General features: G+C 39.1%; 1 protein-coding gene across 1 annotated transcript in view; it reads right to left on the bottom strand.

Moving 5' to 3' along the window:
• MANBA (mannosidase beta) overlaps positions 1–17,310 on the bottom strand; it is a 48,732-nt gene extending 31,422 nt beyond the window's left edge. Inside the window, exons 1-5 of the mRNA XM_083861446.1 lie at positions 17,295–17,310; positions 5,964–6,058; positions 5,358–5,463; positions 3,244–3,414; positions 508–631 (exon numbers count right to left, since the gene is read on the bottom strand). Coding sequence (XP_083717572.1) covers positions 508–631; positions 3,244–3,414; positions 5,358–5,463; positions 5,964–6,031 — 469 coding nt within the window. The 5' untranslated portion in view covers positions 6,032–6,058; positions 17,295–17,310. The remainder of the gene's footprint in view (positions 1–507; positions 632–3,243; positions 3,415–5,357; positions 5,464–5,963; positions 6,059–17,294) is intronic.
• Positions 17,311–26,602: the final 9,292 nt, after the last annotated feature.

The following is a 26,602-nucleotide window of genomic DNA, read 5'->3' as shown; positions in this document are numbered from 1 at the left end:
TGCAGCTTTAACAATTACCCTTGCATAGCACGACTGTTTTTTTCTCTCAGACTCCATGTTGTGTCCTGAAAATTCAGCACTCTTCGAACTCTGCTCATTGTGCATTTGTCCTTTCAACACAAAACCAAATTCCCATTGTTTTAAATGAAAGTGAGACAAAAGTGAGACATATTTACAGGGAGTCCTGGTGAAAACACATGCCAACAATAAGAAAAAATTTAAAAACCAGAGAACAAGTGCTAATCTCAATTATACTACATTTATTTCTGCAGTTATTCGGGGACTTTAAGCAAAAAAAGATTCTGAATTCTAACACTTTTAACAGTTATTGTTTATACTGAAGTATCGTTTCAATTCCTAATAAAGGTGTGCTGTGGAAAGAACTACACACAAAGTAATAAAAAACCCCATAGGACATTTTCTAAACTGACAGTTAATTTGGCTTAACAATAAAATGGTTTGTATTCTAAAGGTGAAACCAATAAAAGGAAGAAACAAGACACTTACCAAAGGAAGGAGTAACAGAAAAGTAAATCAGGTGATAATGGTTATAGGCCTCAATCCTAACATCTTTCCAGATTCCTTGAGTGGGAAAAGAAGGGCCCCAATCCCAACTAAATGAACACTGTTCCTGGAAAACAAAATGTTACAACTGCTCGGTTTTCACACAGATATTGATGCTGTGCCAGAAATAAAAGACATTTGCTATCTGTGAATAAAATATTGACATGCACTCAAAGAATTTTTCCAGTTTCTACAAATCCAGAAGAGCCTACAGTATTTTTTCTTACTTCTCAACCAGAACTTTGCTGCTACTACCTATATTATATAAAATTAAATTTTGTATTAAACATGCATGTACAGAGAACTTTTGTATAACCTAAAGAGCAAAATAACTCTTAGCATACCACTTAAAAATGCCAAAAAATCCCCAAACAGTAAAGATCAAAAAAACAATCCAGGAGATTACTCTCAATTCAGCTGTGAATTATCTCAATTTGTAACACCTGTATTTAATTGTATACCTAAAAGACAAACTAAGCAGAAAACTGACAGTTAGGGATGCTACAGCATTCTAGAAGAACAGTATCGAATTAAAAATCATAAATGAAATAGTTTATCTCCTATTTTTAGTTTTAACAGCACAGAGCAATACAAGGAAAGAAATGGATATGTGTATTTGTGTAGTTCAGTCATGCTCACTGTTTCTCCCCTTTTTATGGTTCTCTTATACAAAAACAAAGGGAACAAAGACATGGTTGAGAAGTAGCTTAGTTCTGGTACTAACATTAGAATAACTGTCAGAATTATAAAATGCTGGTCAGGCACAGAAGTACGTACACTAATTTCCATTTAGCTGTTTTCAAACCTGGTCAGACCTCTACTTAACAAATCCCTTGACAACATCTATTCAGCTGCCCTCCAAGTTTCACATAGCCCCAGCCCCCAAAGCAAATACAATAGATCTCCCAAAGTCTTGTACAGTGACACACAGTTCTAAATTTAGAGACTAATAACTTACAGCCGAGGCATACTAATTTGGGCAAACCACATTGCACAAGCCTGGCCTATCCCTTGCGTTGCCAGTCAGCCTCCCTGTCTATCAAATTGCAAAAGAGCCTTCCAGGAAACAAACACTGCACCTATCTCAAACAGAAAACCAGGGATAGCATATTCTTAGAAAACATGTCCAATTGAAAGTCATTTTCCTTTTATAAAAAATAAACAAATGAATCACTGACAGATTGGCAGGTTTCACTATAAATACTGCAGAGACTGCTATCAGAAACAGGCACATTAACAAAAGGCCTGTATCACTGGAGTAGCTCAGCAGCGACAGGTTTGAGTTCTGCCATAAACTCCTACACAGATTTAGGTAAGTTTACTGCACTTAATACTGCACCTGAAATGTGTAAACAACTCTCTATTACTTTCAGATGGGAAGCAGCCAGCTTATAGCAATGTCCTAGTATGTTTGTTTACTTTTAAATGTGACATAGCTGCTGTTGTTGCCATATACTTGGAACTAAAAATGTTTCTAGAAATTTCTGGAGCAGCTTCCAAGTACAGTCAAAAAATTAATTTGAGAAAAAAACACTAGGGTATTTTCTTACGAATTTAAAGGTATAGTTCAGTGAAGCATAAAATCATTCCAGGTCTCTTTTGCTCTATAAATAAGAATACAGTTGAGTAACTGCCTTATTCCTTCCAAGCCTCTCCTTGCACTGATTTCTGAGGAACACAGTGTGTTCAGAAGAACTAATAAACTTTCTAAAATGTAGAAGAAATAAAAGTAGCAGCAAGCAGAAACAAAGACAGCATTTTAATCCTAAAGGATCTTTCCAGGACAACACGGAGTCCATGTTTACATTAATAAATTTCAAAGGAAATTATATCCAGGTTTAAATTTACAGGATCCTAGTCATTTTTTGAGGAGACTCTAGAACGACTTTATCAGAAAGTTTGAAAATAATTAACAATAAAGGCATTTAAGTGGAGAAAAATGTGCAAACACCCCCAAAAAGAGAAATTAGAAAATAAGATCATCAAGACATTGCCTCTACCTGCTGCAAAGCTATCAGAAATACATGAAATGTTACTCAAATGATAGTTTGCCCTGAGTTAGGTTTTAACAGCAAGGAAGCCATATCTTAAAGTTTCTCAGTTTCACTCATTTATATTACACTGTTGTTCTCATTGAATATGTACATGTAAGTCATACTTCACAACACTAATGAGAACAGGTTCCCTGTTAGATAACACTTCTTGGGACATGCCAGGGCTCCCCAGTATAAATAGCACAGCACATGAGTAATAGCAAACACTCACAAAGCTGCTTGGATGAGATTTTTACAGCCTTGGCAATGCACACTGGTATTTGCAACAGTGAACTCTATTGTCAGCACACATTGCTAAACCCACCCAGTGAATCAAAATGTAATGATTACAGATTTCCCAATGCTATCCTGCCCTCTTAGTAGCAAGTCTCCTTGCTGACTCTGATGAAAACAGCCTGTCAAACATTCTTATCACTTAGATATGAAGCCTGGCCTTCTCATGCCTCTGGTATTGTCAACATACAAGATTACAGGTTTCTGGGGGGATGGGAGAAGGAAGCTGCAATGAAAAATATGCCCTACTTTTAAAACAACATTGCAGGTTTCAGAATACAACTGTAAGGACAGCTTGTGGTGCATTCCTCTCTCCCAGCCTGAAGCCAGAGACAGACAATTCTGCCCCTACCTTTCTGATGAAATTAACGTGGCACTCTCCTTTCTGCACAGGTGGAGGGCACGCTGGGGGGATGCTGTGAGCTTTGTGACATCTGCTCTGCTCTGCTGCGTATGAAACAGCCGACAAGAAACAGACTTCAACAAAATTGACCTCCTGGATCACGCTGGTAATATCAAAGCTCTAGGACAAAACACAGAACAAAACCATTACAGTGCTGACATTTATATATGAGATTTATAATCACTATTACATAGGGATTTTAATACCATACATATATTATTCAAAAGCTTTTGAAATACAGTCTCAGTGTGCTCTGGTTTTGCAGGAAAAGAAGAGCTACTTTGTAAATTGAAAAAAAGAAAATACACAGGACTGTTCTAGATAGAAGGACATGTTTCTGGGCAAACCACTTTCCTCACACCAAGCTCTCATTACAGGCTGCAGCACTCTGCTTGCACACAGAAGTGCTTGAAGGACAAGGACAGCAAGAGAATCTTTACCCTCTGTCCTCATCCAGAACTCATGTGCATCTTTGAGAAGACACCTTATTTGCAACTCAGAAAGCTGCTCCATACAGGAGTGCTTCCAGCCCACACTGTGCTGCTCATCTACCACAAGGCACTGAGCTGCCTTGTCCATGAATGCTGCAAAGCTGTACTTCATTCCCCAGAATGAAATGAGCTGCATTCTCATCCTCCAAATGCACAGGCACACATTCTATGCCTCCTCCAAATGAAGCATTTGGGGACTTCCTCACCAGGTCACAAAATCCCCTTCAATGTGGCTGAAGAAAAGGAGAAATGTTCCATTTCAGAATTACCCTGTGCTATCAAGACAACATGGTTCCAATGTCTAATACTCATTTATTCCTCAGAGTGCACATTTGTGAAAAGCCAAGTCTTGGCAATTTTTTCTAATTTGGGAGCAGCCCAGCTAGAATCACTTACTTCTGTAGCGTACAGGAAGAAATTAGAAAGAAAATAGCATTCCCTACTCCAGAGCCTTCAGAGAGTCCTTCCTGCAGATGCTGTTGCCATGTGGAACAGGTGAACAAGCCTCAAGCCTGGGTCATAGTAACCTCAGACTCAATTTAATGCAGTACACTCTGGCTTTACAGTGAAGGCCATTTCATGAATTGTAACAATCTGATACAAAATGAAGTTGCAGAAATATGGACAAAATAATACCACTTCCTAACTTTACAGAGCCTGCTACTGATAAACCTTTAAATACTCTCCCAACAGTAAAAAAATTACAATTTCTTAAAAGCTCTAAGAAATTTTTAATTTCACTGATGGTAAAACTAAGTCAAAGAGAAAGTAAGTAGTTTGTCCTAGGTCACACAGACCCAGGTGGCAGAATGTTTTGTGTTTCAGTCCAGTGCCTCAGCAATAAAACCTGCCAGAATGGTAAATGCTGAGATATGGAGACACCAGATTTCATTTGTAATTCAGTTATTCCACTATCATTCTTCCTTTAACTCTTCAGATTTTTTTATTCTTTTAAGATAAAAGCAAGGGTTAATCCTTATGTTAATACCAGAATAATTTTGTATTTGAAAGCTATAAAATTAGTTTGAATGTTTTTGTCTTTCTCAAGATCATTCTGTAATGAGTACTCTTGTGCTGACATAAGCAAAGCTCAAAAATGCAAGAAAATGTTATCCAAAGTACCATATTAAAAATAAACCTCTTTAAAAACCAAAAGCATGAAAACACTTACACAGGCTTTACAACATGTGCATTTCATTGCAGTACTGACATGTAAAACATTTTAATACCAATTAGTAAGCAGATTTACAGCTAATAAAATAGATTTAAGCTTATGTTTTCTTGGAGCTGGGACAAATCCCAAGAAGTGAGACATATTATTAGCTCAAATGATCCTCTTGCATTGCTTCTCTCATTTAGGACAAGGCACATTCTCTAGATATGATTCTGCTGCTAGTGAAAAGGTAAGTACACTTTCTAATATTTACCTGATTATACATGCAGTCTTCAGGTTAACACTTTCTGCATCCAAGCACCTACTTTTATGGGGACTTGAATGCACTGGAAGTGCTCAGAACAAAAAGGCTTTGAAGAAAACACAGAAGCACCTTCAGAAATAAACACATTACTTACATATCTGTTGAACATGTTGTCTGTTCTCCCGAGAGTGACATTGTTGAGCAGGATCTCTGCTACTGTATCTACTCCCTCAAAAACCAAATTCACTTTCTGCCACTTTCTACAGAAGAAAACATATGTGTGAAAAACTGTCAGAATACCTAGAGTTAAAAACACACAGGAGACAGACAATGTAAAAATGTGTATCACTATTACACCAGCAGTTGCCTCAGCTACCTACAAGAACATTTGACTCAGTGTAGCTACATTGTACCTTTAAATAGTCAAATTAAGATGACAGCTGAAGTAGCTCAAGTCAGCATGTTCAAGAACAGAGCAGGTTCCCATACCCACCAGATACTAGAAGAGATAGCTTTCAATTAGCCTAAGTATTATCTCTTCTCAGCTGACAATTCATAAGTAATTTTTAACAATCAATTAAAGAAAAAAAAGAAAAAACCCAACAATTGAAGTGTTCCATAGCAACAGCTTTGCAGCTGCACATGATTGCATAATTTATCAGACTCAAAAGTATTAAGCAGATTTTGAGATGATGGATTAACTTGCAATTTGGCATAAAAGATGGCACAGAACTAATTTAGGCATATCTTTATTGCATACCTGACATCAAAAGGAGTTTTGAAGGTCCTACTGTAAGTCCAGTTATCTAGTGAGATCCATCTGTACATCACATCATTAAATCTATAGTATGGATCCTAGTAACAGACCAACAAAAAGAAAATTTAAAAGATTTATTCAGTAATATTGTTACTACATAAAAAGCATAAAAAGCTTTTTATTTACCACAATACCCATTAGATGAACTCTTATTTCAGTCTGCAAATGCAAAATCCACCTCAGTTAGTTAGTCCTGATATTTCTTTTCACCCTTGAAATTTAATGTGAAAGCAAAACTTTAGTAATATTTGACTTTAATTTATATAGGTCAAAATCTTGTCTGCTATAATCACTCAAACTAGAAGTAGTAGGATTTGTTTTTACAGAAGAAATTACTGCTCTGGAAATTAACCAATAAATCCAGACAGCTTGTGACTTAATGAGAGGAACAGAAACGTGATCACCCTTATAATTATGGAAAAATTAGGACTATTACAATTTTAAGAGGCAAAGACAGAATTTTAGGCCTCTAGGGACAGCAGTGAACAAATCTCAAGTTTAAAGTTATTGCAAATAATCCAGTTGTTCTTTGTCAGCTAGACTTGCTGCAATAAGGATAAATGAAATTGTTGTATGCGGAGGGATGGATAAAGAGGATGGAATGAAGGAGAAGGAACACAATTTTGGTTTTGGCAAAAAACTAAATGACTACTTTTGAGAATAGTATTGCATTTACACCAAATGTGCCCTCCCCCTTTAAACACACTACCTAGGAAGAATAGAAGGCACAGTTGGTCTAAGCTACATCCTTGGCCTTTCTGGCTTCCTGCTGTATTTATTACCTTAGAGCAGGTCACCATGTCCCTCACCCAGATTGAAGGACCTGACAGCCCATGGCCTCACACCTCACACGAAGGCAGCAGAGGGGCAGTGTCCCATCCCGTGTCAGAGTGCAGGTACCCGGGTCCCTGCCTGACAGCCCATTCCAGCCCCTGCAGGATGTGCTGCTGCCTCCAAACAAAGGCTCTTCTGACCTGCATGCCCCGGCTCAGAGACAGGGCAGCTGCCTTAGGCTTTGCTTTCATAGGACTGTTCTAACAGTACCAACACACTTCACCACACACCCTGAATATCCTACGTCACACTGAGGAAAATCTGCCCAGTTTTTGTTGTTGTTGTTGTTGTTTGTTTTTCTTTTTCCTACTTGCTGGAACTTAATTTTTCTCCCCATTTCAGGAGTCAGTATGCACAGTAATGACATTTGGGATTTGAAATCTTCTGAAAGAAAGTATAAGGTCTTATACCTCATATTTGTTTTACAAATAACAGGGTCAGGCTCGGTAATAAAAACAAAGCTATTTACACAGCAGAACAAAATCATAACATCGAAGTGACTCTCCTCAGCAGCACAGACCCTTCTGAAGTCCTGCAGCAATGCAAACATCAACCCCTGGGCTCATACAGAAGGAAAGGTGTCACCCTGCCTCTACATGCCACGCTCTATCACTCAAATTTCTCACTACAAGGGAAGAGTCAAAAGGAAAAGCCTTGTCACATGAGTAAAACTGTGAGCTCTGTAATGATAATACAGTGTATTCTCTAAAAGTTAAGTAATGATGAGCATACAGGACCATTACTGAATTTTAAGACATTCATTCCATTACTTTTGGGGAACATATCTCAGACTTTTATTAAGATGCAAAAGTTAAAGCCAAGAATTCCATATTAATATGCAAAATTTAGGCTTATGAAAGAAACTCCACTGAGATCATTGTACTGAGATAATGAGGGGCAAGCATCCAATGTCAGAGACCATGAAACCCCACAATATGTAGCTTAAAAAGCACAATTTTAACAACAGTCTTGCTTTAACATTATATACCATTTTATCTATATTTGTATATACATACATATTCATATTTAACATTACATAGTATTTTGTTTCACATTACGCTTTGAAAAATGTGCATGTTAAATTTCGATCTTTGCCACTTGTATGTGTGAAATATTTAACAAAAGGCGTGAGAGGAAAATTGCACTATCAACAGCAGACTGTAAAGCCATTTGCTTAATGGTCAAACAATCAGCATCAGTGCCTCGGCAAGGTGCACAAAAGAAACCTGCACTGTTTCTCCCACAAATGCACAGATACCGAGATGTTAATGAGCAAAATCCTGACTTCTGGAAAACACAAAACTGGTCGATAGCAGCAGAAATGCAGGAATTTTTTAACAGAGGCAGAAATCATTGCCAAATGGGCTCTTACGAGAGCTTACACAGTGGCATGTTTAAATCTCAGAACGTACTGAAGATCCTTTTTCCCGAAGAAGCGTTCTTCTTTACTAGTCTAAAGCCTTCAGATTTTAAGGAATGACTCACAGGCATCCACACAGTTAGATGGAAAGCTCACAAGTCCGTGCACCTTCATGTAAAGCTTAATAGTTTACTGATATCATTGCTACCTAACCAGTAAGACTACTCATATATCACATAGAAAAGCTGTTAAATGTTAATCACTGGTCAACCATTTCAATAGTGACAAATGGTGATTGTTGTAAAATTAGTCGTGGCAACGTTCAAGCAATGCTTTTAAGACAATTCTCAAGGTTCAGGACAAATGCATAATCACAACAAAGTCCTCTAAGAAACCAGAATTACTTCGCCAATACACTTGTGAGGTTATTGACTTTTTCATTATTAAATACAACTGTTCTGAGTGCTGGAAGATGTAACCACCGTAAGTCAAATTGTTTGGATTTCTCTGAAAGAGAATTTCATCCCACGTTAAATCATTTCACATCAAAATGAAAGGCTTAGTTCAGAAAAGTGCATGCAAAAAAAAAAAAAAAGGACAAATTTAAAACACTTAAAGGCACAGGGAGAAACTGAAAGACAGGAAATAGGCTGTACATCCATTAAATACGCTTCAACAGCTCAGTGTGTTCCTGGAAGCAATTCATAGAGGGATGGGTTCAACTATAGCTATTTTTAGATTCCACCAAACATAACAGCCTTGCATTTTCCTGCTCCCTGCAATTTGGGGGAAAAATCTGAAGCATTCAAGTCTGTTTGTTCCCTGCTCCCAACCTCAACGCTGTAAGCAAGCAGCAAATCGCCTCCTAAGAGGAGGTTAAAAGCCCTGCTAGAGATTATAAAAAAGGAAGCAATTTCCAGGTCGGCTAACAGGACATCAGCAGGACTTCAAAAGCACTGGCAGCACGACAATGAAGGAACTGCCAGCGCCCAGATGGAAGCTTCTCCTTGCAATGATTTTAAGGGGATATTGAAAAGGTAAATGATGTAAGCTAACAGCTTCTCCTGTTAAGCAGGAAATGGATGAGAAATGAACACAGGAGAAGTGAGGCTCCAAGCCCAAGTGAGACAGTGAGTGAGTGGTGCCAGGCACACCCTGACCCAATGAAGGGACACCTTCTGCCCCCCCACGCTCCAGGAGTTCTGAGGACCATGGCACAAATACTTGAATGATACCAGAGTCAGCTGTACCCAGGTGGAAGATCTGCATGTAATAAAACAGCATTTATTAAAGAGAACAAAAGACAGATTCCTTTGCCTTACCTGGCTTTTGTTATGGTTTAATTTGAAGTCACCTTGCATGATCTTCTCTCATAAATTAACTCTGCTGATATTTTATCATGTACATCCTAAGAAAATTCTAATGGTGTAACAGATCACCCAAACGAAATTTGGAAGTTTAATGATTCTGCTAGGGGCAACTTCAGACTGAAAGCTAAATAATTAACCTATACTCATCTATACCCATGTGCTCCTAGACATCACAAACAATAGCAGTCAGGACATTTATATAATTTTCACACCTTGAAGTCAGGCTGAACTAACAGTAGTGATGAATGGATCATATTCTTGGAGCATGAGTTTTGGAAACTGCTCCTAAAGTGACTAAATTTCAGTAGCTGCTCTCAGAAAGCAGTAAACTGCATGTCACTGTCAATGTTCAAGATTGTCCAATGTTCTGCCACAGCACAACACTAGGCCAAATATGACTAAAGAGTTAACATACTGATACTGCTGCTTATGAATACTTAAATATTCTGATGTATTTAACAGACTATAAATCTTATCTCTTTTAATATCACAAGCTTTTGAAAGAAAAACTTCAGTGTCCTTCAACACTTAGTATAAGTTAGACTAAGGCTTTTGAATGTTTGCACATAGGTTCTCACAGTTAAGCAGAGCACCTGTATTTCAGTGGAAAACAATACAATAATCAACTATTCCAACAATGAATGCCATCTAAGTTGAACAGAACCATAGGATACCAAATGGAATTGTTATCTGGCCTTTTCCAAAAAATTTAAGTTATGATGAAGTGTCAGAAAATAAACAACAGCATATTTTATACAAGTACAGAACAAGCTACAGAAAACCACAGTACTTTCCAGAAACATAGAACTATCAGTTGGGGTTCATAAATTTCTGTCTCTTCTAAAAAAATTTGATATCCAAGTATGACCAAGAGCACTGTCAGATTCTCGGTCAAGTAGGTGCCCCTGTCTAACAGGCCAGAAAATGCAGCATTTCCCAGCCCCTCTATCAGCATCACACCTACAGACCTCTTATAATACTCAATACAAGTCTAAGTGACAACTAGTAAGACAAAACAGCCTTATGGCAAATGGGTGGCATGTGAGAAAATCCAGCTACAACAGCCTTATTCCTCAGAACTGAAAATTCACAGGAGTCACCTGTCAGCAAGAAATGGCATCATGAAGAACCTGGACATTATGTGGATGCCTACTTCCATCACACAGACTTAACAAGCAAGTTACCTGTGGGTACATATGACTTACCAGAACAGTGCCTGAAAGAAAATACTACATGGACAGTGGTCAAAAGCAAAACCTTCAGACAAAATCGTTTTGGCAAATCTTTTTCCAGAGCTGTAGGGTTAGCAACAGATTCACTGCAAGTCTGTAAAATGTCTTCATTCAAAACGAAGCTTAGCTCTAACCTTATGCAAGTGACTATTACCATTTTCTATGTGCATTTCTCATGTGGTTTTTTAATTTTACCTGTAAACAGTAGTAAGAGCTACAGTATCGTAAGGAAACGTTATTAAAACAATCCAGCCAAACACATACTCTGATGCAATATCCTGGCCCTAGAGCTTTTATCACAGTTAATCCAGCATTTGAACTATGTCGATTGAACATGAAAGAAAATAATACTTTGGTAGGAAACTCAAGTGTCTTTCCCAAGAGCATTTTTAGAGACGTGTGCATTTGGTGCATTCAGAAAGACATGTTCCTCCAATGTATATTTTATGAGCCAGAGTAAAGATATCTCCAGAACAAATGCTAAGCGGATCCAGAGAGATGAGTAATGAACCCTCAGTGTCAGAGAGATGCTTTTCAATTCAAGTGTATGGCCTGCACAGCAGATTAAAGTCAGGCTACAGACACGCAATCAGCTAGAGCATCCCTGTGCAAAAACAGTTTGCGTGTCGACCTAAATTTGAAATGAACTACACAATGATAAATAAATTGCTTGCAGCCTAGTCTTGCAATCTAAGCCACTTTCTGAAGGCTTAATATTCATTAGAGAGCATCCCTGCTGCTCTCCTTCCCCTTGTTGTTACATGCCCACTAAGCTTCATTGCTGGAGTAGGTCCTTCCAAATTTTGCTCTGAATTTCTGCTTTGGGTGCCAACTCACTGAAAATCTCAGGGATACAAAAGCAAAGGATGCAGTGCTGTTTGCCACTTGCAAATCACACAGAAAAACAGCATGTAGATTTCACCAGGACACTGAATATAGAGGGTTCTGCTATCCAGAATGACTTTGTTCCCACTAGCTTTGTTCTATTTCCTGGTACAGCTTTTCAGATCAATTCATACTTTTGATTACAAGCTGGGTTACTGATCTAGTGACAACTTCTGTAAGATGAATAAAGATCCTATATTCCATTGCAAAGAGCAAAAGGAGCAAATGAAAAAAAAATACTTAAGACCAAAACTTGTATTTAGGTTTCTATAATAAATCTCCTACTTCTATACTTGACACAGCACCAAAAAGGGCTGATTTCCAGAAATATTGAACTCTGAAAAAATGGACCAACCAGTGCTCTATACCTCTACAATAGGGCAGTGTGCATGGTTTTGTATAAATAGGAATACAGGAACATGATTTTAGGCAGCTGCACTTGAAAACCTTTGGTCACATTCACTGCAGTGGGGAAACCTCAGGACAAACAGCTGAGCCCCCCTCTGGAGCAGGAAGCCTCAGGCTGCAGTAATGAATGATGTCACTGACTCCCTCCCAACAACCCAGGCGTGCTGCTTTGCAGAATGCAACAACTACAGTGACATGGATTAAGTACATCTAACACCATCTGCACTTCATTTCAAATCTACTAAGGTTGCTTCCCTGTTTTGATATGGTCTGCACTCTATCTTTTAAACAAAAATGTGATTTTAAAAACAATTTAGTTATCCTGGTGCAAATTTGTGTGAATGCTTCTTTCTGCAAACTAAGCTTTGCTAAACTGAGTAAGAATAATGTGTTTAAGCTGGCCTTGAGCTACCTGTACAAACCTATACATAGAAACAGGTTATCTCATTCTGAGCTTGGAACTAGCCAGACACCAGCTGGGTCCAGTCCAGAGGTCATGCAACCACACTAGTGAACCACTGTGGTTAACTCAGCACTTCAACAGCAACACCACCAACTTGGAAACAGCTTCCAGTCCACAGCAGGCTCATACTCAGCTGTACCAGCATGTGTTTGGAGCAAGCTCTTACCAGTATTCACTTAAACATGTTCTAAGTGACCACAACCAACCATCATTGATTTGATTAGCCAAACACCCACTGCTGCCCAGCTGACTAAGCTCTCATGCCTCTGTGCAGGCTTAGGATTCTGCCCAGGCACATGAGAGTTCATGATCCTCATTTCCAAATATACTGCTAAATTACAAGTCAGTTTGCAGTAATGCATTTAAATTAGCAATTACATCTTCTCACTTGGTAAGTGTACTTAGTGTGAGTAGTTAAATATGAGTCTTTCATTACATCACTGTCTTGCGTGCCTGAGTCACTGCATTGGTCACAGTTTCTCCTGGATGATTACTCACTCCTTGCAACAACACTTGCCAGCACAACCAAACATCCCAGACGTTCAGTCTACCTGGTGCACTTTTGCATCAGAGAAACCAGCACAGCTCCCTTCACCAATCCTCCACATAAAGTCTCCCTGCCCCTAGCCCATTTGAAAACTACAGAAAAGCCCTCCTGAAACCTTAATTCTCAATGTCCAAGATGTCACATCACGCAGAACACAGATGTTAAAACAATAGATTACCATAACTTTGCCTATCCCTTCATGATATATTTCTTTTTCCAATGTTGATGCTTTCTATCTGGCAGTGATACTCTTTGGAATCTATTATTAGTGCTGGGATTCCCAACCTGCGTCAACACAGAAAACACTAAAATTATTCAGCTAAAATTATCCTGCCCACTTTCTCCTTTTACCTAACTTTAATCAGAGTATAATAAGCTGAAGGATAAAACTAAAGGAACAGAAAATTATACAAAAAGCCATACATCTAGAATGTGTTTTTTAAATAAATGATGCACAAGAACTGCACCATTATGCTCACAATAAAGGAGGGATGATATACTCACAGTATATGACAGTACATTTTCCAGTACAGAACTGTATTTATCACCTTTATAGATGACTTTGTTAACTTCACTGTGTTCTCTTTCTTTCCTTATTCTGGGCACACATTTCATTTTCCTTGTTTCCTTTTAAACAGGCATCTTACTTCAACAATGATCCAGTTAGTGCCGTATTTCTTGTCAGGTCTGAGTCACAGGTACTTTGTGCTAATATCAGAATACTTACTTTGCTACCCATCTGCAACTCCAGTTTTGAAAATTTGTCCAAGAAAGTGGTTGCTGTGTTTCTATAAATTTAAAAATTTAATAGACAAGTGCAAACAGAAGCAGAAAAGCTTCTTCAAAGTGTTGGCAGGATTTAGTCCTTTAAATTTAGCTTCTTCTGTTTCAAACTATTCTTTCCTTAGGCGGAACGGGTGTACGTGATCTCCACTGTTCTGATATTCCCTGCAAGTTTTAAAAGGGCTTTTTAATGGCCTGAAATCCCTAAACTTATTGCATCAGCAAGTCAAACTTTATGAGGGTGAGTTTAGCTTTTCAGTGGGTTTAGCTTTTCACTCTTTTGAGGTACCACTGCAGATAAGTGTGACTAAAACACGCTGTGAGAGTATTGCATGGTGCCAGGACTCTGGCTGCGTGTCAAAGCCACAATCTCACATACTGCAAAGCATCCATTGGTACCCTCGGCCTTGTGCAGGGCTGAGGACACTGCAGCCACCAAAAGACGCTGCCCCAGGGATGCCAACCACGCCTGCAGCCACCGGGACAGAGCTGTGTGTTGTGGGGCTGTGTTCTCCCCTCCGAGGCGGGCTGCCCAGGGCGGGCAGGGCTCCGGGGCCCGGCTCTCCGAGTACCGTACCTGGATGAGGCCCCGGCGGAGCAGCGCGGTGTGAACGCAGCCCGGCACCTCCGCTGGGAGCGACACCGAGCCGTTCCCGCTGCGGAGCCGCCAGCTCCCCCGCAGGCTGAGCACCTCGGGGCCGCCCGCCGCCACCGGCCCCACCGCCAACAGCAGCAGCAGCAGCGCAGCGGCGGGGCCCATGGCGACAGCCCCCGGAGCAGCGAGCTGGGGCGGGGCTCCCAAGGAAGGACGGCAGGGAAGGAGGGAAGGGGAGGAGGCCGGCGATGAGCGCGCCTGCGCGGGGCCTGCGGGCGGCCCGGCCCGCCCTGAGCAACGGCCGCGCTCCCGCCCCGCCCCGCCCGCAGCGGCGCCCACAGCACAGCCCTGCCCGGCCTGGTTTTCTTTTTCCCTCCAAGAGGCACGGTGGAACGGTGATGAGAGGAGCTCTAATACGGTTACGAGTCTCTCAGCTGCAGCAAATGCACTCGGAGCTCTAGAAAAGGGATGAGGAAGCGCCGTTGTGGGGGTTTCTCTCAATAGCGGCTCCCTCGAGTCGTGAGGGTTTTGTATGGCCTCAGACTTCCACAGCCTTTTTTCCATAAAATTACAGAGGCATATAAAACCGTAACAAACGTCATGGACATTTCAGAGTACTGTGGTTTCCTCATAAAGCAGGGCTGTGGATTTTTGTTTATAAAAATTAAGTAATTTCATCTGCAAAAGGACAGAAGTGTCAGTGCCCAACAAAGTACGGTTTTCAAATCACACTCTAGCGTTCCCGTGCGTCCCTTGCTAGGTTAATCCCTTCATTCACAGCCCAAAAGCAGGAATTAAAGCAGCAGGTTTTTAAATAGCTCGGTGGAAGGCCTGAGCTGCCGTCCAGGTGTAACACCCCTGGCACTCCGTGCTCTGTTCCCACTGCCCCAGGGGCTGCAGGGCCTTCCAGCTCACCTCCATGAACCGGGAATGCTTCACACCAGCCCCCCCAGCTGAAGCTGTGCAAGACAAGAACAGGAACAGTAGACTTTTGTTTCAGCTCCTGGCTTTCACACACCTATTTCAGCATACTGTAAGAATCCATCCTAAATTTATCTTTAAGGCATGACTGAACATGGCCAACATGCCTATATATTTTTGACGCAAATCCTTCAGAGCTGACAACCCTTCGTTTCAATACAATATAAAAATGCCAGTCCTTCCATTCACCTACAATAAAAAGTACACAATCCAGCCACAGGATTTTTTTTTCACCTGTGTGAACACAAGAGGGGGTGCAGTTCTGGGAAATACTGACTCCAAGAGAAAGACAGTAGCTGATTTTTTTTTTTTTTTCCCTCAAAAAATTTCTGCTGCCAACTTCAAAAAAGGATACCTGGGAAGCACACTGTTGGCCAGAAGGCCACACAGAAACTTAGCTGTTAGAACAGTTACCATATGTCTCATTTTAAGACAGAGTAAGCCACATTCATCAATATACTGACTAACTGAAATGCTGGTCCCATTTCAGTTCAACTCCCAGCTATCTTTTGAGATAGCTGAGATTGCCAAAAAAGGCTATCATCCTAGACTGAGTTACCCCAACTGGCTTTGCATGCTGTAGAATTCAATCAAAATTAGTATCTTCTCACCTTTAATAGTGCAGACTAGAAAATTATTCTACATTAATAGTAAAAAGCCTTACTCTGTTTCTGTCCTCATCTGTCAATGTTTTCAGTGTTCTTTCCTTAAATTCACTGATACAACACTAAAACCATTTAAACACTATAGTGCTGCTTGAGAGTTCTTACAGGAATTATTGCTCAAGAAGCAGGTTTACAGCTGTCAAGAAACAACTGGTTTTTTTTTTAAATAAATCTTTTCCAGCAAGTCACATGATAGGTTTCCAGTAAGAAGGAAACTGCATTTCAAGATGTTTACTGTACTACCGTGTTTTGCCTTTTATTCTTTCTCCTTAAGACTGACTGAAGCAACACACACACCAAAAAACCTCAACCTAAAAACAATGCTGTAATTAAGTATTCTGAGAACATGCTGTTTCCTTGTACAAGGCTTATAATTAAGTTAAATCATGTCTCATTTTCATGTCCCAGTTTTAGGGTTTGTTTTTTGTTTGTTTGAGGGTATTTTTAAACAAATGACATTTTTGCTGTTTCAAGATATGGATTTTAAAGGCTGTGGTTTAATCTTTTCAAATCTTAAGACACAAAACAAGATAAATCGAGTACTTTCTTTTACTGTGTACTATATTAACTCTGCTTCTGAAATACCACAAATTTAAGAGGTTATTACAATTTTTACTTTATGATACTGCAAGCAGAGATTCTTTATCAACTAAGACAAAAAGCTGAAGGCAAAACCGTGCCTTTGGCTCTATTAGAATAAATCAGAGCAGTTGCACTGTAGCTGCCTAAATTCTGCCATGTCAATCCAGATGTCCTTTGTTTCCAAATGCTATGCAATCTCTATCATTACAACAGGCTGCTGCAGTTTTCTCCTCTAAATTCACGTTCAGTGAGTTCATGTGAAGGTTTTAAACAAAGTCGTTCTCACAGATTTGGATGCAGTACTTCAAGATATTACTGCCCCCACCTGTCCACCCTGTACCATTCTTCTGCTGAAGGTAAACACCTCTGAAGCCAAACAGGACTTGTGTTCACAGCAGTCCATATCAGGGCATGATCTCTCTTTTGGTAACTGTGTGCTGCTGCAGATAAAAACCACCACCACAGACCATTTTTCAAAGATGCAAAGCAACTAAAGGATCATCTACCTTAGGGAATTTTTTACAGATGCAGCTATATCAGTGTATACATGTTTGTATGGGTGTAAATACCTTCAGGCAGCGCAGAATATCCTAAGAAGGCCCCGCAAGTTACTCAAAAAGTTCCTCAACATGACACCAGACCCCTGTTTTCTGACTGCATCTGCAGAACAGAACAGAACTTTACTCCATGCTGGGGTAAAGATTATATGATGCAGGGAGCTCTCCAGCTATGGATTTCTAAAGGACATTATTCTGTACTTACCTTGAACTCCATCCAAAAGGATGCTAAAAATAAAATAAGGAATTAAGATTGCTTTTAGATGAGGATACTGTTAATACATCACTAGAACAGTATATCGTGCCAGATTATAATAAACAAGTGACAATATAGTGGTAGGCCTGAAGTTTCTTTCATAATTATGGTGAAGTCTGTAGGCCACTGCAAGGGGATTTCCTTAGCAAACAGAATTACCAACACTAACAATCATGAGTAATTAAAAGTATGTATGTAGAAAGGAAGCTGCTACTCCAGGCAAATGCTGTAATGGGAGGGGAAAAGCAAAAACTACGTAATAATAATTTTAAAATTTCATACACAGAAAAAACAAGTAATGTCTTGAGTATAACCTTCAACTTCATTAGGCATGCTGGGACAAAAGCCTTTATTTGTATCTCTGCATAGTATCTTGCTTTGAGATGCACTTAAACCAAAGGATATAGGTGTCAGGTCATCACCTTCCACAGAACAGGCACAAAAAGTATAAGGATCTTCAAAGCCAGCATGGCCAGATTTCTAAAGTCATGTTATTTGGAAGGTGGAATTCCCACGGATTTTAGTCTCTTCATTTTATAAACAATTTTGAAACAATCCTAATCTATTTATAAAATTATGTAACACTGATCATTGCCATTTACCCTTTGTTTCATAAGCAGCAAAATCAAGGTGTTGTACAGTGCTGTCCAAACTCCCCTTCAATTCTCATTAAAACTTACTTCAAACATACTGATTCTCTGGCACTTACAGAAAATTAGTACAAATGCAGACATTATGAAACAGGTTGCCTTAGCTTTTCTTAGAGGCTTAAAACTAGACAGTCATCTGTAACCACAGTACAATGTACAACTTGTCCCTGAATGCCTAAAATGAAATCCCTTAAAATGTGGGTATCTGTAGGTAGCAAACTGTTTCCCCCATGACAGAAGTTTGAGAGGCTTCACTGTGTGCTTGGCACTCTACCAGCTGAGAGCAGGACATACCAGATAGATCACACTACATATGAAGCATACATCCAGCCTACTGTTTTAATGAATGTTTTCTGTGCAGGTGAGTATTAAGAGAATGTCAACAAAGATTTGTAGCTGATAAATTGGATGAGTAAATGTAAATGGATTTGGAGTTGCTGAAACAGCTGAGAGCTGCATTTCTTTTTCTAACTCAAGTGACTCCAAAAACAAACCACTGGGGCAGCAGGACCTCTGTTTCTCAGACCTTCAGTGTGGCTAATGCACTTGGCTTCAGCACTAGGACAAACTCTGTCCCTTCACTTCTACCAAAATGACTCTAATGCAAGCACAAGAAAATATTCAAAATAACTTTACTGAAAAGTGTGGGTACTTGAGAGACACTTTCTTTTCCTCTTGAAAGTTTAATGATTATTTCATCATCTGTAAGAATTTCCAGAATTCTTAATCAATGAAGTCCTCACTGAATCAACTCAAGCCACACTCAGGCAACAGCATAAGCCAAGAGCATGGCTACACAGGAAAAAAATATTCACTTGTCTGAATGATTCCAGTGAAAACCCATTTGCATAACAGAGCTACATCCTCATGCAGTCCAGGAAGCTACATGCCCTATCACTTGCTGCACTGATACAAATGTCTCAGGAGTAAGAGTTACAGAAATTGACTCAAGCACATTCATGAAACAGGCATACTTTAATATGGGCTCTATTTTTTTTCCCAAATGACTTCATACATAAACAGCACTAAAAATACTACTTTATATATACACCCATCTGTTAAAAAAAAAAAAAAGCACTATGTGCTTGATTCTCATAGCAACAAAAAGGAAAAGACTACTGCAGTATACAAAGAGTACTGGAAGGATCAGAGAATATCTCAAATTGGAAAGGACTCATAAGGATCATCAAAAGTCCAACTCCCTTCTCGTTTCAGGACTGAATAAAACTAAATCATATGACTACAATTAACAACCAGATGTTTTTTGAACTCTGTCAGGCTTGATGCTGTGACCATTTCCCAGGGGAGCCTGTTCAGTGAGCGACTGACCACTTTCTCAGTAAAGAACCTTTTCCTAATGTCCAACCCAGACACACCTTCATTCCATTTCCTTGTGTCCTCTCAAACTGTCCGACTATATCTCCTGTTTTGGTACTAGTCAGAATTTTAACATTCTGATATTTGCACTGGAAGAAAGGAAGGCAAGCAGTAGTTTTATGGCTAGAAACATTTTAAAGAGAGCCTTAGGGATTTGAAAAGAACCTCGTCTCATCCGGTCAGTCCTTGGTGAAAGGAGGACTCCTTCAGGCAGTGGCCATGGCTAAAAGACTACTCACACACATTTTGTTTATAGCAGAACTCTCAGCCCAGTGGACCCAAATAACCTGGTGCTCAAATTAGTCCCTATGCCTTTGATTGCTGATATAAATGTCATTGTTCCATGGAAGAACTCTTCTTACCATGAGGACTAGAGATAAGCACAAAGGCAATAGCAGCCTGCAGAGAGATTCTACAACCCACAAGAGATCCCTGCCTGGAATCAATCTCCTTCCAGATTGTTTCAGCAAAAGCAAAGATCTTCAGCTAGTCTGAACTAGTATATATCTAATGAAAGGACAAAAGATACTATATAACTTTAAGTAAACTTTGTGTTAAACACTCAGCATACATTTTGATCTCTAAAGAACATTTCACAGAAGTGACACAATATTCTAAAGGTATTTAAAGTTTTAATTAGTGTGTTGAAAAGTGAACAGCCACCTAAGCTTTTGGCACTTTTTACATATTAGCAAAATAAACAGCATTCAGCAAACAATCATTTCCAAAGGTATGGCTTTCTGATGAAACCGTTTCTTCATCACAGGAAGCTATCATGACTCCAGAATGTTATTAAGCACTTAGAAGGTTCAAAATGCAAAATTGTCTTGAGTACTTATCTGTCAATAAAGGTTCTGTTGATTCACTCAGAGTATTTTCAGTAGTTTATCAACAGTGGTCATATTGACAAATATCATTTTAAAGGCCTGGAAATGCCCTGAAGAACTTCAGTCACACCAAAAATATACTTAAAACTATTTTTATATTTTAGGCAATTCAGTCTAATGAAGTACTTCAATATGCCTAGCAAGTTGACAAGTAACGATTGTTCCACAATAATCACTTTGGAGTCTTCCATACCAGGTCAGACACATGAAGGTTTACTTGGAAGACAGAAGGGTATGTCCAGTTAGCAATAGACAGCTTAATGCTGACATAAGAAAGCTGCTGCATGACTAGAAAGTCACTCATTGTTTAGTGAACATCTTGGTGGTAGCTTGAATTTGGAGGCTTTTCAAGACCTCTTTTGTTGTGTTCTCATTAACAAGCATGCTGATCCACTGTTTATCCTTCCAGCTTCCAGGCAATGACCCATAAGCTTGTAACCACCAACTATTACTGCTGCTTCCTCCTAGCAGAACTCTTTGAGAAGAGCTTATCAGTTTGCTGCAGCTGGCTCAGAAAGTACAGCTGGCTGCCCTCTCCTCTGTCCACACCCTAAATTATTCATGATGTGTCAGCATATGCTTGATGGGAACTTCTTTTTAAAACCTGAGGCTTACAACATTGAGCTTTCACCCTTCACTCTGTCTCTGTATATCTGCACTCCAGATTCCTAATCTTGATACATACGTGACCTTTGTCTTACCTGTACACACATAACTTAAAAACCTAAGGAAATTTCTTAATCTATTTTTTTCAATATTTTTGCAAGCTCACCTCTCAAGTAGAAGTACTGCAGTGATAAAGCAAAAGGTTTTCCTACCCCTTCCCCTTTTGTTCATGCTTTGCACTTCAAGAGGCATTACTTGCTCTAGCAAATGTATAAAATACTGGCTCATAAACTGGAAGTGCTCGAAGAGTCGCCAGGCACTGCCTAGCTAAGTCATGTGAAGAACATTCCCCTTCAGATCAGGGAAGGCAGCAAAGAGAAGCCCTATCTGGCAGGGCAAGTGTATGTGGCAAAAACAAGTTCAGGTCTCTAAAGGGTGAAGACAAACATGGCTAGGTGGCTGTGGGGAAGAAAACAAGTTTAGGAGGGCTGATTGATCAACTATAACCTATTTCTGTATCTGGTCTCCAGCCCAGGGAACCAGAAATATAGCTTCAGTTAAACAGCAAAGGGCAACTTCTCCCCTCCCACCTCTCATAAAACACAGCATAATGCACATGTAAGATATTAAGAGGCCACATCAGTCACATAAAAAAAAAAAAAAAAAAAAAAAAAAAAGGCTGCTTCAAGTTAAATTTTGCATCCAAAAATTTCAAGGTGACTGCTCAATGTTTTTCCACAAATCTGTCTTTTCATGTATCCACTCTGAAAATCTGGAACATTTTTCTACATCAGTCTTACCAGTATTGGAAAGAATATTACATGCAAAAATATGATTCAGGGTTACCTGCATTTTCTCAAAGCTTTTCTCATATCATTTATAGTTAAGTGAAAAATAATGCTTTTTTATTTCTTTCTCAGTTTATAAATAAATAGTTAAGGCTATGAAAATTCACATCCTTTGCACCAAAACAGTAATTCTGAGTGTGAAGTGCAGCACATACAAAGCAGGAGAGGACAAAAAGAGCTAAGTTAAGTAGCAGCAATCTACCTACCTCCTCTCTAATTGCTTATGATTGTGGGATGAAGTGCTGCTTCAATGAATTTGGAATGGATTCTCAGGAAGCATAAATCATGCTGTAAACAAGAACTTAAGAGATATCCTCATGAAATACAACTCAAACTGTAAAAACAGAGTAGTTAGTACAACCAGCCAATAAAATCAGCTTACACAAGAAAGTTCTGTCTCTTAATGCTGGTTAGACTTACCATCTACACTTGTGCTCTGGCAGCTTGTTACTGAGCTTACACCAGACGGACATACTTGAGAGGTGCAGTACTTCAACTCTTCGCAAACACAGACTGTACACCATGCATTCCCAAATATTAAATTCAATTCTTCAGCCAGAACTAATCCATTCTTCAGCCAGTACCAATCCATTCTAGAAAAATATCACTACCATGTTCCACTAAGTTTGTTACCTGAGAACTCCTACAATCACTAACAGTGATCCTCTCCCCAATATTATTCATCTGAATACTGGCACAAAATCTACAACTTTATGAAGAGATCTGGGCCTCTTACTCCAATAAAAGCATTCCAAACCTTCCAACAGAAAAAATAATAAAGTAATGGTTATATTGAATAGATCCTCCAATTACTGAGGTATCTGTGAATTCATTTTCAGCAGTCACTATCAGAGCATGATTAACACCATGGCAAGCAATCTGCAAACTTTGTTTTAGCAAGAGTATCCTTCCTCAAAGAATTAACAGCTTCCTACTGATCAGTGATCTTTGCCAGAGCTATGAAGATTGTCACTGTTTACCTTCATAAATTTGCTAGGAGGAAGGGCTTATAGACTCACATTAAGTAATCTATATAAGGTTGCAAACTGCAGTTCCTCCTTCAGATCTCAAGAGGATCAGAGTGCACATTCAGTAGAAAGTTGTGTTTCAGAATGTTCTCTAGAAAACCCAAATACCCCACAAAACAAAAGCAAAACAAATGGAACAAAAAAACTCTCCCAGGACTCATGACTGAACAATTTTGTTTTTGAATTGTATCAAAGACTGCAAGATAAGAAGTGCTGAGGCTTACCTGGCCAGAGGGGAAAAAAACCAAAACAGGCTTACAAATAAGCACAGGCTTCTCTTCTCCTCAGCATGCATGAAACTACTATACTCAGTGTCTACAAATGCTTTCTAAGAGCATCACCTGTTAGGCAGTTCTTCAAAACAGAGGTAACAGCTTAATTTTTGCATTCCCCCTGATGAAACATAAGATCACATCTGAGACTAAATTTGAGTAAGAACTCCCATCCCTGATAAAAGTAAAGGCATTTCAAAATTCTGTCTCCACAACCCTAATCTACCAAAGCAGATGGAGCAAAACCAGCTGCCCAGCGCTATAGCTAGCATTCCTCCCATGAGGATAATGTTGTATCACCATCTTCTAAGCAACTGTTCATACCATACACATTAAGTCTGTGATGGGACAATGCATGGCTAATATGAATACTGATAAAGTTTTGGCAAAAGCCAAAATTATCAAACCTGCCAAATCTAGGACTCCTAAGTACAGAGCTTGAGTATTTCTGCTTGAAGCTCCTGAAGGGGAACCAGTTTCAGTAGAAGCCATTTAAAGAGAGGATCCTACTGTTCCAGAGCACAGGAACCACCCCAGAGACCAAAGATCAGTATTAAAAGCTGTTGAAAACCAATATACTCTGATCAACTGTGTGTCCTGATAAAGCTTTGTCCCATCATGAATTAAAATCCTTCACTGTTCGAAGAAGATACTGAAGTCTCACCAATACTTCCAATGCATAGGCAAAAATACCCCAAACAAACAAAAAGTATTTTGGGCAAACAAGGATGTTTACCAGAGAAATTTTCAGGTATTACTTTACACAAAGTTTTCCTATCAAATTCACTGTTTCACTTCTGGCACCTATCGCCATGAAGATTATGCCTGTTGCCTCTTCCAACCTACCCGAGACAGACAGCTGCTCAAGAAATAGTTACAGCCCTTAGTCCTGCTTATGTGGAAGCTACTGAACTCTTTCCTCCACAACTGACTGACATTAAACCAACCACTGCAGTACAGAAAAAAGACAATTTTGAACTATCTATGCAGAAGACTGAGTGCTTGCTTCTAAATGCAATGCAGACCAAAGTTACTGCAGAATTTACTGCTGCATTAACCAAAAATGCTAAGTCAGTTTGTGGGCATCAGCTAAACCATCATAAACATCAATTTAGGAACTATTCTACACTGAAAACACACGCCTGCAAGTGCTCGTCTGTCGGCACTCTGAACTGGTTTTCCAGTTAAGGGTTATTCGAAACTGCTATTCTCTGTCAGGCTAAGACAGACACTTAAAATTATAATTTATCATCTTACTCCAAGTTACTTTGAAACCAGTTGTTTTTATACTAGAATGCATGAACTGACAGCAGCCCATTTTTACTTCACAGTAATACAGGCAGCTTATCTTTACCTTCTCTTTACATCACATACTTACGCAGTTTTGTTTCCTGTGTTCCCATGCTTTCTCTGCATTGGTCCTGCATTGTTGCCAAAATACAAGCCCTCAGCCTAATACTGAAAGTATTTTATCTGCAATTACATCTATCTTTTAAAATATGCAATTGCCTATCATGATCTGAATCCAACTGTTCTTCAATTTATACCTACTTTATAATTATATTGAAGGCACTAGGGTAAAATACCTTCCATTCAACATCAAGAACTGAAGACCAGAAAGCAGATAAATCCAATCAGTACCCTGTTTTTTGTTTTTACATTTGAAGGAATTAGTATAGTCTGTGTTTTATAAAAAACATAAAAATAACCTTTGTACCTTAAGATCCTTCATTGATCATGCATTACCTCATTCCATTGTTCTAGTGCTAATTTTTAAAATTTAACTAAAGAGGGTTTTGTCTTGGCTACATTTTCATGTATGAAAATACAAATGCATCAGGGAAAAACAATTTAATTTTTTTTTTGGACAGCTATAAACACAGCAAGAAATCTTCAGCTGAATTGCAACTATGCTTTAAGTTTTACTAGGGATATGCAGACTGAAGACTTCTGCATCACCAGCCACATTTGTTGGACCTAAGGTATCTGCTTCAGATGAAAACGCCTGTTAAATCACTATTTTTTATAGCAAAGAGGAGTTTGAAATAAAGTAACTAGAGAGAAAAACTGAAGGGAGGCTGCAAAATATAACACAATGGAGTTATTTAGAACACTTCTGACTGTAAGTGTTAAACTCTCACGTTATCTGCTGATTAATGCAAACTCCTTTCTGCATAAGCAACTATCCAATCTAACAGGACCAGTACTGTTTGTCTGCACACCCATCTACTAACTGGTTGTCTTTTAATCATTTGCCACTGTAGTTCCATGTCTCCAAAGCAACCAAAGCTTGCTGCTGTGGTCTGCTTAAAGCCAGACTTCCCAGAAAAAGTTAGCATCTGTGATCTTGATATAAAAATTATGGCAAGTAAGTGAATCTGAGTAGAATTTTACTCAAGCACACAAAAACGCGTGTATACTCATAACAAATACAGATGCTGTGTGCACCAGAAAACAGAAAAACCAGAAAAATCCCTAGCCAATACTATAGATCAAATTGTTCCTGCATCTTGAAAAGACTTTTTTTGTGCTAAAAACCACTCAAGGTTCTTCAAGTGAAACTTGAACTGACTGCAATCATGTTGTTAAATTCAAACCCCAAGTAAATATAGCAAGAAATCTTAATAAAATTATTGCAGAAAGAACACTGTTATTTCTTTCCCCGCTATATGTCTTGGCTTGACATTCTGTTCTCTATACTCATTCTCAAATAAGTCATTAAAATAGAGATAGATTTTGTTTAATCCAAGTTTTCTAGTATAGAACTGACCCCTCTGAAACTATTATAACATTTATCATGGGGGGGGGGGGGGAACAAACAAACAAACAAACAAACAAAACAACAAACAAACAAACAAAAAAAAACCCAAACCCACACACACACAAAAAAACAAAACCCAAAAAAAAAAAACTTTTACCATAGCAAGACAGGACAACTCAACATTTCCAAAATCTTCACTTTTTACATTAAGTTTGAAGGGAAAGTTTTCCACTCTCCCTATGTTCCAAAGGAGGAGTCAAGATGATCCACTATGTCATTTTCAGACTACCTCTAGTTTTGGTAGGTACTCACTGGGGTAATCACCAATTAAGTTTTTTTTGTTAAGTCTTAGAATTCTTCTGTGTCTGTATTAGCTCCTGCCTACAAGCTCCTCCCCTTACCCCCCTGCTTGAACAAGAAGCCCAAATGTGACTCCTGCAGGAAAGGCTGCACCAGATAGGACTAAGTCTGCTTCAAGGACAAAACACCTGCCATTTCCCACTTCAGACTGTCAGCATGCATCTAGAATATTTACAATCCGTCTTCATTCTTTTATCAAAATATACACCTGCTATTACAAAAAATTACTACAGTGGGAACATGACAGATGCAAAAAAGAAACAGTTACTGGTCCA

This window comes from Zosterops lateralis, assembly GCF_965231275.1.
Source record: "Zosterops lateralis genome assembly, chromosome: 5".
NCBI classification, from domain to species: domain Eukaryota; kingdom Metazoa; phylum Chordata; class Aves; order Passeriformes; family Zosteropidae; genus Zosterops; species Zosterops lateralis.
Note: the sequence above shows the minus strand (reverse complement) of the source record. Positions and strands in the feature narration are given on the sequence as shown.